The sequence below is a fragment of the Astatotilapia calliptera genome, chromosome 18 (genome assembly GCF_900246225.1).
Source record: "Astatotilapia calliptera chromosome 18, fAstCal1.2, whole genome shotgun sequence".
Classification (NCBI taxonomy): domain Eukaryota; kingdom Metazoa; phylum Chordata; class Actinopteri; order Cichliformes; family Cichlidae; genus Astatotilapia; species Astatotilapia calliptera.
Window position 1 is genome coordinate 34,317,998 of NC_039319.1, and position 18,091 is coordinate 34,336,088.

The 18,091-nt window shown below is 39.7% G+C and overlaps 1 protein-coding gene across 8 annotated transcripts in view; it reads left to right on the forward strand.

Moving 5' to 3' along the window:
• astn1 (astrotactin 1) overlaps nucleotides 1-18,091 on the forward strand; it is a 483,242-nt gene that overhangs the window by 184,608 nt on the left and 280,543 nt on the right. For all 8 annotated transcript variants that reach the window (XM_026150133.1, XM_026150134.1, XM_026150137.1 and 5 more), the window contains 3 exons: nucleotides 6,136-6,220; nucleotides 8,633-8,707; nucleotides 14,649-14,786. In XM_026150133.1, coding sequence (XP_026005918.1) covers nucleotides 6,136-6,220; nucleotides 8,633-8,707; nucleotides 14,649-14,786 — 298 coding nt within the window. The remainder of the gene's footprint in view (nucleotides 1-6,135; nucleotides 6,221-8,632; nucleotides 8,708-14,648; nucleotides 14,787-18,091) is intronic.

An 18,091-nucleotide genomic window follows, 5' to 3' on the forward strand; every position in this document is an offset into this window, starting at 1 on the left:
ACCCATTCACACACACATTCACACAAATTAAATGCATCCTGTCATATGTAGAAATGTTTTTTCAAACATGCTTATATCTGTAATGGCTCGAGGGAGAATGCAGACTGAACAGTGTAATTTTTGCTTTCTTAGACAGTCTCTGCCACTGCATCACTCTGATTATTAGTACAAGAAGTCTCACATTTAAAGTGTCTTCCTTGTTTTGCATCCATTATTCAGCAGCCTAACTCTCCCCTGGGCAATACAGAGTAAGTTCTGAGACCTTTAAATGAATCAAAAAGCTGGGCCAGTGTGTCTCATGCCTGCTCTTCTTGGAATAATTTCTGAGGTTCACCCACACACCCAAACCTCCACTCTCCCCACTCTTAAAATGATATATGGACCAGCCGCAGGCTTCAACAATTTTATTATATTTTTTATGTGATTAATTTGTAAAGGAGCCATTGTGTATATGTAAGGTTAGATACAGGCTTATCAGTGGGATAGCACACATGACAATGAGTGAAAGTGTGTATAGGCTGCCAGGAGATTGCAAAGGTGCTATAGATAGCTTAAATCCAATCCTCTTTTCTGCTGAGAGAATATAGTGATGAAAACTGAGATGGGCTGTGACAATTTCTGTGCTGCTCCTGTGAGACATTAAAAGAGGTGGGGATGCTTTAAAAGTGGTGTTTTCACCACATATAATAGTACTGATTTTTCACTCATTTTCAGGCAATTCTTTGTACCCGACCATTTTCACAGGAATGTTTTGTTTGTTAAACCACTTAAAATTCACTTATTTATCATTTAACCATTGACACAGTCAAATTTATTAGAGCTGTAGTCATAGGCATGAATGCCATTGTAGTTTAGGCATGTTTTAAAATGTTCTTATCCCAGTGTGGAAAGGTTGGGGCTTTGTGAAGCCGTTCCATAATGGTAGCTTGCTTCATCCATTCTAATGATTTATGTTTGTTGCAATACCCAAATGTGTCCAAGTTCCAGCTGTCTAGCTGTTGATTTGCGATGAAGTTGAAGAGTCTGGAGGTAGTCCTCCTTCTCCAGTACTGCACTCTGTGCAATGTTTAAGTACCAGTAGCAGCAAAACAACCCCAGAGCATGATGCTACTACCACCATGCTCGACAACTTTGTCTCATCTGACCATAAAACTTTTATCCAGGAGGAATTTGGTTTGTCTTTGCTAATTTCAGTCAAGCTCGAAGGTCTTCTTTTCTTGGTTGGCACCCTCTCTATGCTGTGTTCCAGCAGTTTCCAGTTGATGGCAGACTTCAGCCTTGTGGGTTCCGGGGTAATTCCTGAACATCCTAACCAATTTCCTCTCATCTGGGTATGACAATTTTTGTCTATCTCCAGACTAGGGGTGGGCGATATAAACGATATACGATAGAAACTATATCAATTTGGCCAACGATAGAGATTTTGACTATATTGCTCTATTGTGATAGCGCATGTTGATGATGTCATCAAGCTGCACCTGTTTTGGTCGAAAGCATCGCAGCGGCTACAACCATTATCATCTGCAAATTATGCCAGGCGACAGTCACAGCAAAGAGATGAAGCACTTTTGAAATATGGGGAAAGCCAAAAACTGCGCTTCCTCCACTTCCGTAACATTGATTCATTAATGTTGAATTCTCTCGCAGCTGCTCTATTCCCATGTTGTTGCAGTACATTAATAACTAACCTCGTATTGTGGATAAATAAACTCAGTTCTCCTGACTGAAGTTTGGCCCGTGTACAGCATCCTGCTATGCGATTGCATTTGTCCCTGACCACCAGAATCCCTCACGTTAACTTTTATCGAGTGGAAAAAAAGTTGGTGTTCATCCTCCGCTTCACTGTGCTAATGTTATGCTAACATAGCTGTGTCACTAGCAATCACGTAGCACAACATTATATACCAGGTAATCCAACTTCAGTAACCCTGCAAACGCCACTGCTGTTTAGTTTTCTGTCTTCATTTATGTTGGAAGTGGTAGCAGAGCTGTACGTTTGAATTAGTTTCAAAAATCTCTCAGTCAGAACATGGTATGAAATGTTTAGGTGGAAACTAGCAAGCTAACTTCCTGTTAACTTCTAAAACTTAATTGTTACACCCGATAAAGCAGCAACGCTGATGATGTAATTAAAGATGAAAGACCGTTTTTAACTCTCAGTGTTCGTTTGACTTTGGGACCTGAAACGGACGGAGTTTTGGACCCAGATTACTCCGCGAAGCTCCTTACTACGGCAGCCGTAATGCTCTGACAATCCATCAAGCAGTGCGACTTACCAAAGTTGTACTAAAACATTTTTAACAGATTTCTGCAGCCAAAATCGGTTCGAGGTCAGTAAGCACAATTCATACATAAGGCACACTCTCGATTTTTGAGAAAATTAAAGGATTTTAAGTGTGCCTTATAGTGGAAAATACGTTATACAGAAGAAAAGAATATATCGTGATACATATCGTTACCGCACGTGCTTCAAATTATATCGCGATATGAATTTTAGGCCGTATCGCCCAGCCCTACTCCAGACCTTGGCAAAGATGTGACACACCCAAATAACTTGAACTGATGATCCTGGAATGTGCAGTTGTTTAGAAATGGCTCCAACAGACCGTTCAAACTTATATAGTTTTCTTTTTTAGATTTTCACAGAGTTCTGTGGATTTTTTCATTTTTCTGTCTTCTGTCAGTCAAATACTTTTTATGTTGGCAAAAAGAAACTGACCGTTTTAATCAATCGTGATCACGAACAAGAAGGTAATAGGGTTTGGTCTTGTCAAGTTAAAAGACACTGTAGAACATAAGTGAATACATGTCTACTCCAGTGCAGTCTTTGCTATCCACAGGACAGATCAAGTTCCAGGCTATTTGAGGGTGATTTGTACTGTATAGGTTCAGTATGTGTTTTTAAAGGTGACAAATCGCAGAGTGAAATTCAGTGAAAATAAAGCGTGAAGCCTAGATTGTGGCTCTGGCTGTATGTTGAGCAATTATGGAAAGTAACACCTTGCAAGTGTAAAACAAGTTTGAGCACAGTGCCGTGACCTGAGAGTGCAATGAAATGGCAATTAAAGTAAGATGAGCCATTTAGCAATGTTCAGGAGCTGTGCAACAAAGCTCATTGCCGCTCCAGCATTATTGTCATTATTTTTTGGATGCAGTTTAGATTATCAGTGAACATGTAAAACTGGCTTTCCAGTGTCAAACATTTCAATTCTTTCATTGCACATTTAACAGAGCAGCAAAGAAGCAATTATATTCAGAGCTACAGGATGTACATGTTAAGAGTGCCGACGAGGAAAGTCTTGGAAAAGCTGATGTTAGTGAAGAGCACATCCAGGTGATTCTTCTTAAAAGAGTAATTACTCAAAGCTTGAGGAGGAGAGCATGAACTTCCGTAATGTAGCTAAGCGACTAGAAGATGATGAGGTCTTTCTGGTCTATCTTCACATCTTTTATCCTAACATGCTGATATCTTGCACTGCTCTTTCGAACCCCTCCACACAACTGTTATTTTATTACACTCCAATTGCACAAGTAATAAGTTAATGGGGGGTAATGAGCTCAAATACACCAAACTCTAATGGTATTCTACTGCTGTGATAAAGCAGTCATTTTAAATGTACGTTTCCTTGAGTGAAATTCGATGAACACAGCAGATTAATCATGACCAGTGTCAGTGTTTTAATCATGTAATGTAAAGTTTAAATTGCAGCCCCATGTGCAGCACTTAACGGGCCAATAACAAGTTGGGAGTTCAATATTTAGGAACTCTGTGAGAGGATGTAGCGTGCAGCCTTTGAGCAGGATTATTATTTGAAAAGGGCACAGAGTATATCTCTTTCTTCTCCTTGTTTTTGTGTTCTTTTCTGGGATCACGGGCGTTACTGAACCCGGTCTAAGAGTTGTTTTTAACTCTAGAGCACACAGAGGCTCTCTTGAGTACAGAGTCAGTGTTAGAAAATAACCCCCATCTATATGTTATAAAATATAAACAGACTTGAAATCATGAAGACGCCTGACTCATTTCTTTTTTTATTCAGCTAGCATGAAAAGTCAGTAAACGATTTCCTTTAGCCTGGCAGGTATTGACAGTTGACCTTTTCCATTAACAGTGGTGTATACGCCCAGGGCCTGTGCTCTTCACTTGCCTCCTATTGAGCATGAGGAGAGCATGTTGTACATGTTACCCCTGAGTAACCATCTAAATCAAAGGTGAGGCCCCATCAATCATACTGGATAAAGTCGAGGCCGACATTTCTCCCAGGAACTGATAGCAGCACAAAAAGCACACAGGCCTCACTTATCAGGACAATGGCAACACAGAGCATGAGCATTGTACGAGTCCCACTGCTGAGGTATTGGACCTTCATATTCATGTAAGACACTGGTATTTTTTGTATCGAGTAGTCGGTTTTGCACCCTCTAAAATATTGCCTAGTGACTTAGTCTGATGCTATAGAAACTGTTTCAGATGGCTTTGGACATTCAACTTTTAAACAGCACAGATGGGCAATGCTGCATTTCATGCTATTAGAAGTTGCCCCAAATTGTTGCCTTAGGCCTGAGGACTAAGTGGATTTGGGCAAATTACAACCCAAGACACTCTGTGCTTTAGTAAATAATGGCAGTGCCAAGTGACAATTCATTAGACTAATCACTGATCTAATCACTTCTCATTTGGGTAGGGGATGTTATTCAGTCATTGGGACCAGTCTGATAAGTGTGAAAAACACTAATATAAACAGAGTCTATTAAGTCTAGACATCTGGAGTAATGACTCAAAGTTAACTTCAGTATTTACTTCTAGGGTGTCCTTTTCCACTGTGTAACCACACTGATAAGCCACGAGAATAAAAGAAACAGACTAATATTCTTTGGTCCTCAAAACAACTCAAACCTGTCTGGGTATGGACACGGTACTTTTGTGCTATCTGGCAATACGATGTTGTTAGCAGTCTCTGTGGGTTGAAGCTTCGATGTCCAGTCAGAAGTCGCTGGGTAACTGTGCCGTCTGTTTCTCTTATTTACTCATAAAACATGAGCAGAAATTGGAAACATGATAAGGGAGCAATTGCTTATTGAGAGCTTCAACACTTATGGTTGCATTCACGGCATCATATTTCTTTCCTTGGAATTTGATGACATCTGAGACTAAAATGGAACTGAACCCCAGTGTTCATCACAGGTTGCTTTCATTTTGTTGGCAGCTGGAAAATTACATATATGCTAATTGTCTTACCAGTAAAATAGTCTTAGTGTATTTCTTCCAAGGCAAGTGTTAGCTAAGTGTCAGTCTTGCAAACTGACAAATAAAAGTAAGTTCTTGATTTAAAAAGTATTCTGTCACAGTCTGGCTGATCCATTTAGAAATGTATTTGACTGAAACCTAACAATTAAGTTCTGATTGAATTTTAAGTATGGTAACCATTTATTAGAAATCAAACTAATACAAACAAACAAATACTATATCCTTCATGTTTTTGATGAAATAATTTGCCATCTCCTCGGCTTATGTCTAAAAGTAGTAGCTTTAGGTTACTGGTTGGCCTCTTCAGTTTGTCTTGTTGCAAAATAAGAATTTCCAGAAGAAAAACAAAGAAAAACGACATTTTTAAAACTTGGTTTTGAAAAGAACTTTAGGGTCAGGAAGCATCATGCACATCAAGAAGGAGTCAAAAATCAATCCGAAATGAGTCATGCCGCAAGGTTTTAATGAGCTGACGGTGTCGGAGCGAGCCGGTGTTTTACACGCTGCGTCCTTATCAGTGTGTCAGAAACACATCCACTGACATGACGCACAGCAGTGAGCGCCATCGCTTTTTTTAGTAGCCATTTGGAGACTGGCTGCACTGTACTGAAACAACTGATTAAATATTCTGCTGCTGCAACGCTCTGAGGAATTTATTTTTCTGTTCTTTGTGAGATTTAAACAAAAATAGCAACCAAAAAAAAGACCACCTATGAATACATCATTAAAAATAAGAGATGATTAAGAGTGCTTCTCTGCAGAGGATTCATCTTTAGAATAGCTCTCCTGCAGTGAAATGGAAGGAGAGGGGCAGAGGGAAATTTCTAATGAATTAAACAAGGCTTGACTATAATGAAGACATGATTGAATCACTGGCTTTCTGCTTGCAGGAGAGTGCCTTTGCTTAGACGGCTACATGAAGGACCCGGTCCACAAGCACCTCTGCATCCGCAGTGAGTGGGGGCCCAATCAGGGGTAAGTTATGATAATCACCTCATAATGGTTTGTGATTGCTCATTACCATCCCAAAGTCAACAACAAAGGAATCACCCTACGCATCAAACCAAGTGGTATTAATTTGCCTGCAAGAATCAAAAGGAACAGTAATGTTGACAAGTACAGCTGATATTTTTGAACACATAAAAATTTCTAATGCAGGTAATTAGCTGTGCACATCGGCATGTACTGTAAAGAGATCATTTTTCTTTGTTGCTCGGGTATTTGTTTATAATCGATGTCATCGTCTGCCTGATACAATTCCTAGTTTTACAGTCCTCCGCTTGTCCCGAGGTCATGTCACTGCATAAAACAGATTAGATGTGTTATTATGCAGAATGTTCAGATTTACATTTCTACAGCTCTATTCTCTGACTTTATGTATCAACAAATCCTAAAGTCTGCTGTTCATAGGCACTTTCCCTAGCAGGGTCAAAATCTTACAATATTGCAGACAGAGAGCCAACAATTACCCCCCAGCGAACACAGATACCATAGGACTTACTGCCTGCTGTCGGCTGCTCTCAGTGGTCACTTACAGGCTTGGGGATACATCAATCGAGGGTCTCTCCAGCAGCTTCCACCTGTGGAAGTGAACAGCACGATTTTAGCACCTCAACCAAAAATCACAACTGCAGTAATAAATTGTACTGAAGTACAACATGGTTTTCTAAAGCCAAGCAAATTCATGTCTGTTCTGTGTTCAGTTTAGTTTTTAGGTGTAATTTCTTGCAGACTCAATGCAGCCACAGGCGGTGAAGTACCTGCTGTGACGAGTATTTTAACTGTTAGTATTAAGTTGGTATGTACCTCCGAACCCATAATATATCCAGTAATGTGGCTGCAATGACAGCTGCGTGACTTTTAGTACTATCTTTAAATCATTTTCGGCCATAGGTAGATTTGTTAATTTTCAGTGGCTTTAATGTGGTTTATGATCTCTGCGTCTTTTGACCTCAAAGTCACCAGTTCTGTAATGATTCCAAGTGATGACTCGATATTTTTTGGCCTTAAAAATGCTGTTTCAGGCTCTTCTCCAGGAAGTTATATTAACACTTAATTGAGTTCACATCTGCTTCTTTAAAAAGTCCTTGACCTTTGGCGAACACTGGTGCCACAGTGCTGGCCACTCGGTGACCGCTGTGTGTGTAAGTGTGCGTGTGAGGTGTTACTGGTTTAAACTGTCTCGTGGAGTTTTCTTGGTTTGTTCTGTGTGTGTTTTTATACCAAAACATATTGACTAGAGTGCTCATGACATTTCTTTTCTTAGAAAAAAGAAAGACATGCACTGACCACAGGGAGATATATTGTGAGAACGAGGGGACCCACTAAAGTTTAGCTCCAGAGCGATATGTCTGGGCAACAACTTGTTAACAAATGGTAACAATGAAGAGGTACCCCACTGTGACTTCTTTAGTTCTTGTGGACTGGTACTAGATTCTGCTGCACCATGAAATCGTTCTACCAATCAGTGTGAAGAGTGAATGTGATGATGGCCTGAACAAGTCAAATCATACATCCCTAATCGATCACGTCGCCGGCAGGCATGTATTCTCTGTATCACACGCCAGCCTCAGTGCAAGTCGGAAATGTTTTCATCTTTGTCTGCATTTTATGAAACGTCAGAAATTTGCCCCCTTTGCCCATCTACGTAACTCTGCACCTCTTTATCTCATTTCCCTGGCGCTCTCCCTGAGTCCCTGTCACACCTGTGTAACTGAGTGAGCACCCTGGGGTGACTTAAATGTTTAATGACCATGGCCTATGGTGTGGATGCAGCTCTTCCTCAATGTTCTTTTTGCTTACAGTAGTGGTGGAGTTTGCTCAGAATGACATCGGTCCCCTGTCACTTCTCCCCCTTACGCTCTCACTTTGCAGACTGTTTAGTCCCGGAGCTGCCACTCCCCATTAATCTCCATCATTGCCCCTCTCTCGCTTCTGCCTCTTGGCATCTGTCTCCTCCCTTTGATGCCCCCACTCTCACTGGCTCCTTTGTGCGCCCTCTCCATCACCTTCCGTCTCTCTCTCCTTTCACTTTGACCCTTTCTCCCATTCTGTCTCGCCCAGTCATCCTCTCTTATCCCCTCCCCTGGTAAATAGATATGAGTCAAAGTCACATTGCATGTCAGCTGCTGGAGAAACACATTTTTCAATCATTATGTTTACACGTAGTGCACACTGCAATGCTGGTTGTGATTTGTTGGGCTCTGCGAGGCGGGAAAAACTCAAAGTCACACACGGAAACATGGCTAGGGGGTTTAGATTAGGAGGATGGTACAATGAAAAATTTAACACTTCGCAGGCTTTGATTTTAACACACAGTTTTATTCTCTCTCACCTTTTTTCTGTTCCTCTGATCTATTCTTTTTTCTTTCCTCTTTTTCATGCCAGTCCCTGGCCTTACACCATCTTCCAGCGCGGTTTTGATCTTGTGATGGGAGAACAACCCTCTGATCGCATTTTCAGGTAAGGAGAACTTCACAAAACTTTGTTTTATCTGACTGCATTTTCTGTGGTGCTGCAGTCAAATAACTTGTTAGAATTCAGGTACAATAGCTTTGATTGTGTCTCTCCCTTATGATTAGGGGAGGATTTTGAGCTCCGGCTGCAGAATACCTTCTAACTCTGTCGGTTTTAAATGCACTATGAAAGGGAGCAAGAGGTTTGATTTTCAGATGGGAGAAACATCACATAAGCTGTTTGCTCTGCTGTTGAGAATTGATTTTTAAAACAATCTGAATGCTACACATTCATGAAATTGATTGGAAAAGTTAATTTAGTTGACCACTTCAGACAAGGTCTGAATTAATGCTTGATGCATATTTACCCTGCTGCTAAAAAATCACTTTAAAAAGGTTACAACGGAACAATGGCTGATGTTTCATTTGAATTGAAATTGAAAACACTGAACAAGTCAAGTGTGTGACAGAACAGTTTCTGTCCATGCTGACTCCATATTGCTTCTCAGGTCCATAAGTTCATAGTGTTTTGGGTTTTTTTGTAATTTTACGCCACCATTACAGAGTGGATCTTAAATCAAACCAAGAAGATGTGATTGAAGTGCAGACTTTGAGCTTTAGTTTAACAAAATTATTGCATCAACTGTTAAAGATTTTTATTTTATAAATTGTCTCCATTCATACAGGCTCAAGTTGTCAGGGCTCTGTGTGCGGGCAGGTAGAAATGTGGATCCAAATGCAGGACTCCGAGACAAAATGTAACTAAAACCACAGCTTTTATTGCTGGCATGAAACAAAAACCCAAACCAAACATGAAACCAAGCAGGCACACACAGGCAGGGTCTGAGGGTACGACGCGACACCGAGCATGGGAAAACACAGGGCTTAAATACACAGGGTAGTAATGAGGGAATGGGCCACAGAAGGGAGACACAGCTGGGGGAGATCAGGGCTAACGAGACGGGGGAAACAAAGCTGCACACACTAACATAAGACAAAGACTTTCACAATAAAACAGGAAACATGAATCACAACTCAGAGACACGGACTCAACACAGAGACAGAAAATGACACATGGAACTGAACTATACATGAAACCACAATTCCTAAAACATGGATAACAGATACATGAAACTCAAATAATAATCATCACAACCACAACAAGAGAACAAGAAAACAATCCATGATGCAAAATTACACCAAAACATAATAAACTCAAAATACGAACCATGACACAAGTGTAATTAGACAGTTGACTGTAAAGCGGTTTTGCAGCCATGTTGATTTGATCCCATCGTGTTGAACTCGTGGCATGTGGTAGCTTTTCACTGCAACTCTCGCTATTATACTCAAGAACAGGAAGGCCAGGTGACATTTGGGCTGAAAATCCTAGAGAAACATTGTCTGTTGCAGTGTTATGGCGTGGACACTGTTGTGGAAGTTTTCCATTTAATAAAGCCTGCAGACAAGCGGTGAGCGGTAGCTAGCATGTTTTAATCAAAAACAAACAATCTGCTGTGGTGCTAAATGACAAATATTGTTATTTTCCAAATACTTATGGGACTTTTGTAAATACCTTGCTATTTCTTCAGCAATTCTGCACTGATGAGCAACAAAGAGCAATAAAGAGTCTAAAAACAACACAAAAGACCTGAAAGACAAATTCGAGCATGCAGGATATTCACCTTTTATTTAGCATATATGACAGCACAAACTGCTAAGACAAATGACTTGCTAAGCACCAAACATATTTCCAAGTTACTAAAGAATCAGATATAGTTCACAGATGTCGGTTCAGATTGAATGAGCCCTGAAAAGCAAGTGAATGCTGGCCTTTTGTCAGATAAAGGTAGCTAATTTACAGCTGCTGTTATAAATTATTATGCTTTTAAGAACAGATGAATGTTACAAACACAGCGTTACAATATATATTTAATCTTTTCCCTTGTGTCTTATGACAGAGATCGTTGCTTTAGGCTTTTGCCTTGAAGAGAACATATAGCTGAGAGAAAATCATCAACATTCACAACAACACATCAGGGTATCGGGCCACTTGTCTGAGACCGAGGTATCTAACAATATTCTCAACTGCTTTTCTTGCCAAGTTCTCCGACTTGAGAAAGAGCAGATCTAAGAAGGAATGTGCCACTGCCTTCATTACAAGTTTCTGACTCCTTTCATGACAGCACAGCAGCAACAACAAGTTTGTGTGACTGCACAGTTGACGTGAACCGTTCTTATCATTGTTAGCATTGTCCCTATGCTGGGACACACATTCGAAGCTGGAATCACAGTAATATCTCCCGGAGATGCTTTGATGCATTTCCTTGCCTGCCAGCATGCTTTCTGCAGCAGGCTCCCCACCTTTATTACAACAATAGTTTAAAATCTCGTTGTCCTCTGGCGCCTTCAACACAGCCATCCATCCTAATTTAAACATTTTTAGCTTTAAACTTCCTCAAACGTCCCTGTTTGCTCCACACATTAGAAGAGACCTTGAATTTTGAGCAAGCACTCGCTGACCTGCGAAGCCGTCCTCTTGTTTCTTTGAACAGATATTACTGTTCAACACAAAAGCTAATTAGCTGAGTGAAATTGAAGCGCTATAGAGAGTAAAGCAAAGGAAACCCAACAACACAAACAAAATTCTTGCGTGTTGGAGGAGCTAAATGGTGAGAGTCAGCATTCGCAAACAGTGTTTCCTATTTGCACAGTATTAACCGCAGGGAGTTCCTCTGCGGACTGCAAACATGTTTTCCACTCAACAACCGTTTCCTCTCGGGGCCTCTTAGTGTTTTCCACCACCACTTTCTCTTAGGTTGGACCAAATAAGTCGTACAGTAGCACACAAGTCCCCAGTTGTCCATTATGAAGCTGCGCTCATTAAGTGGCTGCTAATTTGTCCTGCGGTCACCCATATACGTCATACCGCATCACAGGGAATTTCAGCACTCCTGCTATACACAGTCCCGCAGGAGAAATGTGAGGTAGCAACAGCGCAACAGTGTCTTGAAGCAATATGGAAATATTACTATTTTAATGGACTTCCATGTTATACTAACTTGCTACAGCCAAGTGTTTTGCAGTAAACAGGCAACAACACTTTGATCCACTCGAATCTTTTAAACTTTGGAACAAAGGGAGTAATTGGGTGGATATAATGAAGTGTTCCATTTCTATAGTGATTTAATCCTTCTAAAAGCGACTGGTAATGCATGCAGCACCCACAATTCACTGCCCTTTCCTTATGCTACGTTAGCATTTTATTAAATGCAAATTGAACAATTGTAAATGAGGAAATATGTTTAGTCTGCAGAAAAATTCCTGTTAACTATTTAATCAACAAGTCCCCCCTTTTTGTATTACAAGTATCCATGAATTATTCATCAGCACTAATAATGCATTTGATGTTAATCAGCATGCGCTGTTTAACTAAAACTTGAAGCATTACATTTCATCTGCAGAGTGTTTAAAGACTGATGATGTCCATTGACTCACAAATAAAGAATTGTTTTAAAGCCCTTGTTCCAACCATCTGTTGTTTACAGATTTATGGCCCTGTTTTGTCTTGGGGGAAACTCTTATGGGCCCTTTTTTGCCCGGGTGCCTCATTTGCTATGCAGTCTGTCCATTAACTCGGTGCCCTTCTGCTCAAGTCAGAGTTATGCAAAAAGGATAACTTAGCTGAAAGGTAAAATAAATAACCTGTAACAAACACGATGCCATTAGTCAGAAACACTGACTGGTGGATTTCCAAGGTTTGTGAGAAATGCCCTGATGATGATGATGATACGAAGGTTAATGCAATTTGCCTTTGAGACTTCAAACTTGGGAACAAGTTTGACAACTCAGCATTAATAAGACATGCAGGGTTTAATGGGAGTCGTTTAAAAGTTCAGGGTCTGAAGTTTCAATCGTCCACTGAAAGTCTTTAGACACTGCATTTTCAGTTTGGGGCATTCTCCTCTGTTTCGTGTTTCCTTTAAGTTCCTCAACTTTAAAGTTGTGCAGTAATAAGTCACTGGGATAACCATTATATCCTCGATGTCTCTATTTAATCTTTAGTTTTCTATTCAGATTTTAATAAACCAACACAGCCCTCACTTCTGCAGTTCTTTTTAACTTTTTGTGCCTTTATACTTTTAACATTCACTAACTTTTTGATGCAGAACCTAAAAGACTACTGCTGCATCGAGTTCAGCCTAACCATGTAAATAAAAATTACAACCTTTTTTTCTGCTTAATGGTAAAAAAAAAAAAACAGCAAGAACCCAAATAAAAATATAAAGAATCACTTGACAATTCCAAAAATGACCACATAAGCTGTGTGTTAAGCTTTTAAACATTAGACAATAAACATGTCAGTAAAGACATATATAACTGGAATATTACTATTAAAAGTATAAAACCATGTTATTATCGCCTAATGTAGATGTCATGGTTTGCCAAGCGTGTAGATTAGAAAGGAGCCAAACGCAGACAATGGAGATGAATGTGGATGTTAACAGAGAATGAGCCTTTATTTATGGCTGAGCAGATGTTACAAATAAACGGCAAGGAAAACTAGAAAAGAACAAACAAAACCTATACTGGGAAAACTAGCCTGAAGCCTGAGGCATGGAGGGAATGACACACAGCAGCGATGCAGCAATGCAGACGATCCGACGACGCGCAAAGAGGGAAACGAGGAACCGGAGGGAGACACAGCGAGGGGAGCAAAAGTAGACACTCTGACATAGCACAAAGACTATCAAAGTAAAACAGGAAATACGACACGTATGTACAGTCACAGAGACACAAGACCAGGACGCAGAGGCACAGACTGGACGCTGAACAGAGGGAGCACAGAATCCAAACCTAAGAACAAAACTCTTAAGAAGAATTAAACACCAGATAATAATAATCAAAACAGCACAACCAGAGAATCGGATCATAAACCATAATACACAATAATACCAAAACCCACGAAACTCAGAATGCTGGATCAAGCTGACCCAGAACCATGACTGTAGATCTTTAACTTCTTGATTTTGTTCTTTGCTTGGAAATAACAGTTCACTCAAATTCACTATTGATGTTTGTGCTGCTGAAGTTTCATATACTGTAAATATTTATCCCTCAGTTGTTGTAAAAGTCACATTTGCAGGACTAGAAGCCTAAAACCAAATAACACCTTACAAATACGATCATACATGCAAAGTAAGGCTTGCACACCTTCGTAGACACAAATCAAAAAAGACATTGCAGTTGCCATTCATGAACTACTTAGTAATATGTTTAACTGTAGTAACCTTTCGCCATTCAACACTTCACAGAAACAGGATTTCAACTGCTGTCAGTTCAAATAACTCTCACGACTTTTAGTCACAATTCAAAAAAGTAGTATTCTCTACATTTGTTTTTCTATGTAAAGAAACAGCATTTATGAGATCATCATCATATTATTATTACTGTTATTATTATTTACTTTTATTATTCTTAGGTATTTTGTCTCATATATATGATTAGACCGCTGTTTTGCCAAAATTTGAAATAATGATGTCATTGTAAGTAGAACCTGTTACAGGGCAAAACCAACATGATGAACGCCGGCTAAATTCTGTTTTTGTTGACAAAATAAACCCATTTCAAAGGACACGCTGTGCTTGCTTGATAATTATCATAGGTGTAATGAAGAACACTAATCAGCTCTTCATCATTGCATCTGTTAATAGGCGGGATATATCAGGGAGCAAGTGAACATTTTGTTTCTTTGCAAACAGTTTCGCCTAGCAAAAGTCAGCAACTTCCAGCAGCCTCTCGCCAACTGGTTGGGTAATTTCCTAGCAGCTGGAAGTTGAAAGGGGCTGCCAACAGTCTCAAAGGCCTTAATGATCTATTTTCCCCCGAAAAGCCTAAACCTACAACCCTACCTTACACTCTCATCTACTTTTCTTGTCCTCTTGCAGATTCACGTACACCCTAGGAGAAGGGATGTGGCTGCCATTAAGTAAAAGCTTTGTCATCCCCCCTGCTGAGCTCGCCATCAACCCATCAGCCAAATGCAAGACAGACATGACAGTCATGGAGGATGCGGTAGATGTAAGGTGAGAGACATTTTCTGCACTGCACTTTTCTTCAGTGTTACTTTGGGAGTCATGACAGTCCAACTAAAAAGAAATAAAAGGAGTCATCGAGCAGTGAAGCAGGGTAGGATTTTGCTGACCGCTGCACCAAGCTGAAAAGTACCTGAAGGAGTTTCTTCTTAATGCTGCACTTGAAGGATTGCAAAGACTTTCTGTCGACTCTAGTAAAAACAGACTTTTATTATTATCTCTCATCAACTCTCTGACATGTTTTGTATCCTCACGTAATCAGCATTTGTTTTTATTCATTGCTGTTGCTGTGAGTTTTAATCAGGCCTCTGAGGATTTTGCCGAGGTGGTCGTGATTCAGAGGGCAATGCAATTCTGCAGTCTAACACAAAAACATTTATGAATAAAGGAAAAAATGCCAGAGTTTAAAAAGAAAGAATTGCTTGGCAGTTCAAAGCCACTGAGAGCGTTTGAATTGTTAAATGGTTCATAAGTCCAAAGAAAATCTACTCTGTGTGCAGTTACTGTGGGCTGCAGAGAGAGCTGTAAATGAGCCAAAACAGTGCTGCAGAGTTAAACCGGGCTCAACTGATGACATGTATTACACAGTGGAAGCAATGCCCCTGAGCATTCTCTTTATGTCTAATGAGAAATGGACAGACATGCTACTTGGGGTTGGGGGTTAAATCGAGAACATACCCACCCAACCCATAAAAGGTGATTTTTAAGGTAGTGCTGAAGAATTTGTGTTATTTCGACAGTCACTGACACGGCAAGCAGGAAACATGTCTCACTGGCTTGTTATCTTGACCATCTACAACAGCTGTGGATTAACAACCACGATGATCCTACTCTGGTCCAGATCACTGGAGATGTGTGCAGCAATGTAATCTGTCCGGGACACAAAGCAAAAACCAAATCATTGGATCCAGTATATGCTCTAGCTAGCTTTTAGCAAGTTAGCTAGTGGTGCAAATGAGCACAGACACATGAGCGTATCTGAAAGAGCTCTCTCTCAGAGTGTGGTTTGTGCTTCACTTAAAAATCACATTAACTTCCAGACTGATGGAATAAGATGGATAAGAAAATATCTCAATGTTTATTTAAAATATGCTTTTATTTTGTGTGTAGTGTAGGTTGGGTACTGTTCTGTTCAAAAATGCTTACTGGCAAACAGATTTTCACTGGAGACATGGGACGGGTGTGTGCAGTCATTCTGTGCTTTTTATAGGCAACTTTGGGGTGGAGCTAAAGGTAACCATGCTGGATCAGAGGTTTAGTCCAGAAAGAGATGTCTACATAACAAGGAAGCCATGTGTTTATAAAAAACAGAAGTTAGACTCCTATAATAAAATAAATATAGTGGAGCAGACTATTTCTGTTATAGTCTGTGTTTCTAACTAATTAAAATAAATCCAATTATCAAATTTACATTTTTCCGTATGCCTGAGCCTTCAGCGTTTATGTTTATGCTTCATTGACCAGCCAAAATACGAGGCTCTCTGTTCAACACGTTCTCATCCCAAAACATGACAAATCGTCGGTATGTTACGCAGTGGGAATGAGAATGCTCTATATGATCAGTTATGTCCCATTTAATTACATTTATTTAAGTTACTTAAATTAGTCAGGGGTATGCTCAAATATGACCAGTACAGGGCAGAATTTCACAGCATCGTTCAGTATCTAGTGAACTCTTTTGGTCATTTCTTTGTTTGATTTAGTTTTTGGTGGATAAATAAGGAACCTGAGAAAAGTTTCCACCAGTGTCCTGAAGTTAGTGACCTTTGGTGCTCTGTTTTGTCCAGATAAAATTTATTGTGCATTGAAGACCCCAACATAACACATCCTCTTCTCTGAAAATGAAAACGACTAAAACTTTTAAATGTTCAAAATTATTTCAGATTAATTTTCTGAGAGTCGTAATTGTGTGAAGAACAGAGCAGCACCGATTAGTCTGGTAATTTCAGAGCAGTTAATGGCAACGAAAAATCTTTTCTGCTGGAACACTTGTTTTGTTTTTAATTATTTAACGTGTTTTCCAGAGAAAGAAAGAAAGTGAGAGACAGAAAGAGACAGTAGTACAAGCAGTGCTTGTCATAAGTGATATATTATGGATGAGCCCTTTAGATTCACACTTTACATTCCAAAACAAAAACACAGTAACCTTTTTGCACGTGTCTAAAGTCTAAATATTTACTCTAAAAGATCCCTGGTCCTCTTAGACATATGACACAAAGACAAGAGTTTAGGTAATAATATATTTTTAATTCTTTTGGTGCACGGATAAAAAATATCCACATAAGACTGAATCAACAGTAATATCAACAGTATTACTGATCAGGTTTCTGTAAGATCATCTCTGTAGACCTCGAGCATAAAGACTGCTGCTCACTTCTACTTGAAGGACAGACCAGTAATTAGTTTGATGCAGAACCGACTTTGCTTGTTGGTGGAAAGCTTTAAGATTCACCCAGATTAACAGTTAACATGATTTATTATGTTTTAGAAAAAAAATATGTCGGAACAGGATTAGTTTGTAGAGAAGAGGTCGGTCCTTTAGTGTCTGCTGAAACATTCAGTGTCAACAAGTTAGTGTGTAACAGTGTAAAGCGCTGCTCTGTTTTACTTATTTTCCCTGTGATATTATACCAGGTAAAGTTCGACTCACCAGGTGATTATCAGCATTTTTGTGAAGCCTCATAAACACAGAGGGAGCTTTTTTTATATTTGAATCCCAAAGAGTTCAGAAATGTAAAGAAAAACTGATTAATTTCATTCATGAAAACACCTCCAGACATGTTTCTGTGTATCATAGTTATAGGGTACATTTGTTATTGATTGCATAAAATATCAACTCATTATTGATAAACAGGGCCAACTAGATTTCGGCATAAAATAAAATTGTGGCTGGATATGAAGGGTGTTCATCTAAGATGACAGGGATTATGGATTAGCCCTCAGGTGATTTAGTCATCTGATATACTGCTCTTAAATTAATGAGACATCCACGAAGGCAGCTGCCCACCTGATGACCCATGCTGAATGAATGATGTGTCATCTGTGATCGCTGTCAAGCCACTTCCTAAAGGAAAAGAAAATCACAAAGGTGTCAATCTGGAGTTAAAACAGAAGATGTCAGTAGATTTTATTCTGCGAGGACCATGAATGCCTGAACTGAATCGCTTTGCAGTTTAACAGCAGTTGTTTCAGTTACCTTCTGGATCAAAGTGGTTGAGCAGCAGGCTGAATGGCAGGAAGACAGATAGAAATTGACACCCCTGGGCTACTCTACTGTCACTAAAAAGAATACAGTG